General features: G+C 38.4%; 1 protein-coding gene across 1 annotated transcript in view; it reads left to right on the top strand.

The window, feature by feature from the left end:
* Positions 1–910, top strand: part of LOC138031341 (transcription initiation factor TFIID subunit 1-like) — a 1,341-nt gene extending 431 nt beyond the window's left edge. Inside the window, exon 1 of the mRNA XM_068879048.1 lies at positions 1–910. This exon is cut by the window's left edge and continues 431 nt beyond it. Coding sequence (XP_068735149.1) covers positions 1–910 — 910 coding nt within the window.
* The last annotated feature ends 1,293 nt before the right edge of the window (positions 911–2,203 follow it).

The raw sequence follows: 2,203 nt of genomic DNA, 5'->3' as shown, positions 1-2,203 counted from the left end.
TCATGATACTACAAGACGACTTGCCAAAAAAAGGCGTAAAGCTATAGTCTCTCGTGGTCACCTCGGCAAAAGCAGTCGACACCGTAGCGATACAAAAGACAGGCGGCTTTACTCGTCTCATGAAAAATCTAAACAACATGTAGCAAAATCGATAGTTTTAGCACATCTCAGGAATAATCGCCCCGCATTAAATGACAGGGACAGGAAGAAATTATTGCGCACAAGCAAACACGTTCATCATTCTCGAAAAGCAAATTTTCTTGGAAAAGGAATAATGAAAACTATGTTCGCACACAGTGCTGACCATAAAATGAGGACCCAAGTTAGCATGAACGAAAATAAACCCTTAAGAAAAATACAAACTATTAAGAAAGCAAAGTTGAAATTACCTCACATTCATGGCAGGCGTCATTTTGCAAATTTGCAGGACAAACATGTGAGAACCAATCACCGCCAACATTCAAGGAGACGCCATTATCCTCAGCATGAAGTACGTAATCAACGTTACAGTCATCGACATAGAAAAGATCGTACGGCGCAACATGGTCACCAAGACGCAAAGAACCACTTTGGCCTATTCGGGAATTCACATACTGAAACAAGAATTAAACAAAATGACCCAACAGAAACAAGCACCTCTGATGGAGGAAGTGTCAACAGATTGGAAAAAAATTCAAAATTGGTGAAATATAAAGGACGAAAACATCACCCTAATCGTCAACACTCTTTCAAAAACACTCATATTAGTAAACAGTTCAAAACGTTGCCAGTTCCTGTGCGGTCCAATAAGCGAAAGGCAAACAAACCGAGAAATTCTAACCTAAAAGTAGAAGTTGCTTATTATAGTTTAGGCGAACTGGAATCAGGCGAGGAAAACAATTCTGGAACAGATGGTAGCTTTTCTGACTAACTTGTGTTAAAGAAATTCGCCCGATGTGAAGGAATCCGGAATTCGGAATCCAGCAAATGTGAAGCTTTAAAATCCGGAATCCAGAGCGGGGAATCCGCAATAATTGTATGGAATCCAGAATCCACGGATTTCGTTGGAATCCAGGATCCATTTTTGGCGGAACCCGTGAATTTGTAATCCAAAATCCACGACTCGGGTTCCTGGATTTACTATTGGTAATTCAGAATCCAATGGCTGGGATATGGAATCCGGGGGCCACCAAAAGCGAAAATTTTCAATTTGATCTATGCTACTTTTAGGATCACGGAGGTGGTATGCCACAAAGGTCGTCAAGGAAATGTTTGTCCAAGATCCAATCTTGTCAATTAGAGCGGTTTTCAATTAAGTGTCGAAAGTAATTAGCGAATTGCATTGGTTTTGCATTTCACTCAGTGATCGGTTCAAAGTTCTCGAGCCACTTTTTCAGCCAATCAGAAGTGAAACCAAAACCAATTGTGGCTCGCGTGTGCGCATTTTCCCGCGCTTTGTGTCGGCTACGTATGATTACTTCAAGTTTTGATTGGTTTACCGGATTTTCTCCGTCCTTTTTGATCGGCCAAAGTAATTACTTTCCGATCGACTTTCCGTTCAAATCATGGTCTCAGTAATCACAATTGCTTTTTTTCTCGAAATCAGTCTTAAACTCTGTGGCAATTAAAAATGTCTTAATCCTGTCGACCGAGTGCCCCAGAGTCGCAGCGTACGAAGCTTCATCGACACATATGTTGTATTCCGAACTGATAGATTTTATTAAAACGGAGACGACTTAACTCTCTTTTTTCAGCGTAGAAAGAGGGTATTACTCCAGTTTATGTTCGGTAGAACCATAACAGATTCTTTACATGTGATGTTGTTGTTCAAAACCCAACAATTATTTAACACAACAATTTTAAGAAACAACACAACGTCTTTAAATAACATCTTTCAACAGAAACTTCTAGCTGTCATCTTCAGTTTGAATTACAAAGTACAGAGTTGAATATATAGTGTGCGCAAAATGCTAATTAACTATCTTGAAGAGAAAAAGGAAATATGACAATGTAAAATATTACAAAGAAAGTTTGAAATTAACATGGCAAAGTTGATGGTTTAGTGTAGGCTTTTCCCATGTCAATTTAAAACGTCTTTGTAATATTTGACATTGTCATGTTTCCTTTTGTTCTTCAAGATAGTTAATTAGCATTTTGCGCACACAATATATATTCAACTCTGTACTTTACTCTGTTGAAAAAAATTTAATTTTTTTTAAAACGT

This window comes from Montipora capricornis, chromosome 14 (genome assembly GCF_036669925.1).
Source record: "Montipora capricornis isolate CH-2021 chromosome 14, ASM3666992v2, whole genome shotgun sequence".
Lineage (NCBI taxonomy): Eukaryota > Metazoa > Cnidaria > Anthozoa > Scleractinia > Acroporidae > Montipora > Montipora capricornis.
Note: the sequence above shows the minus strand (reverse complement) of the source record. Positions and strands in the feature narration are given on the sequence as shown.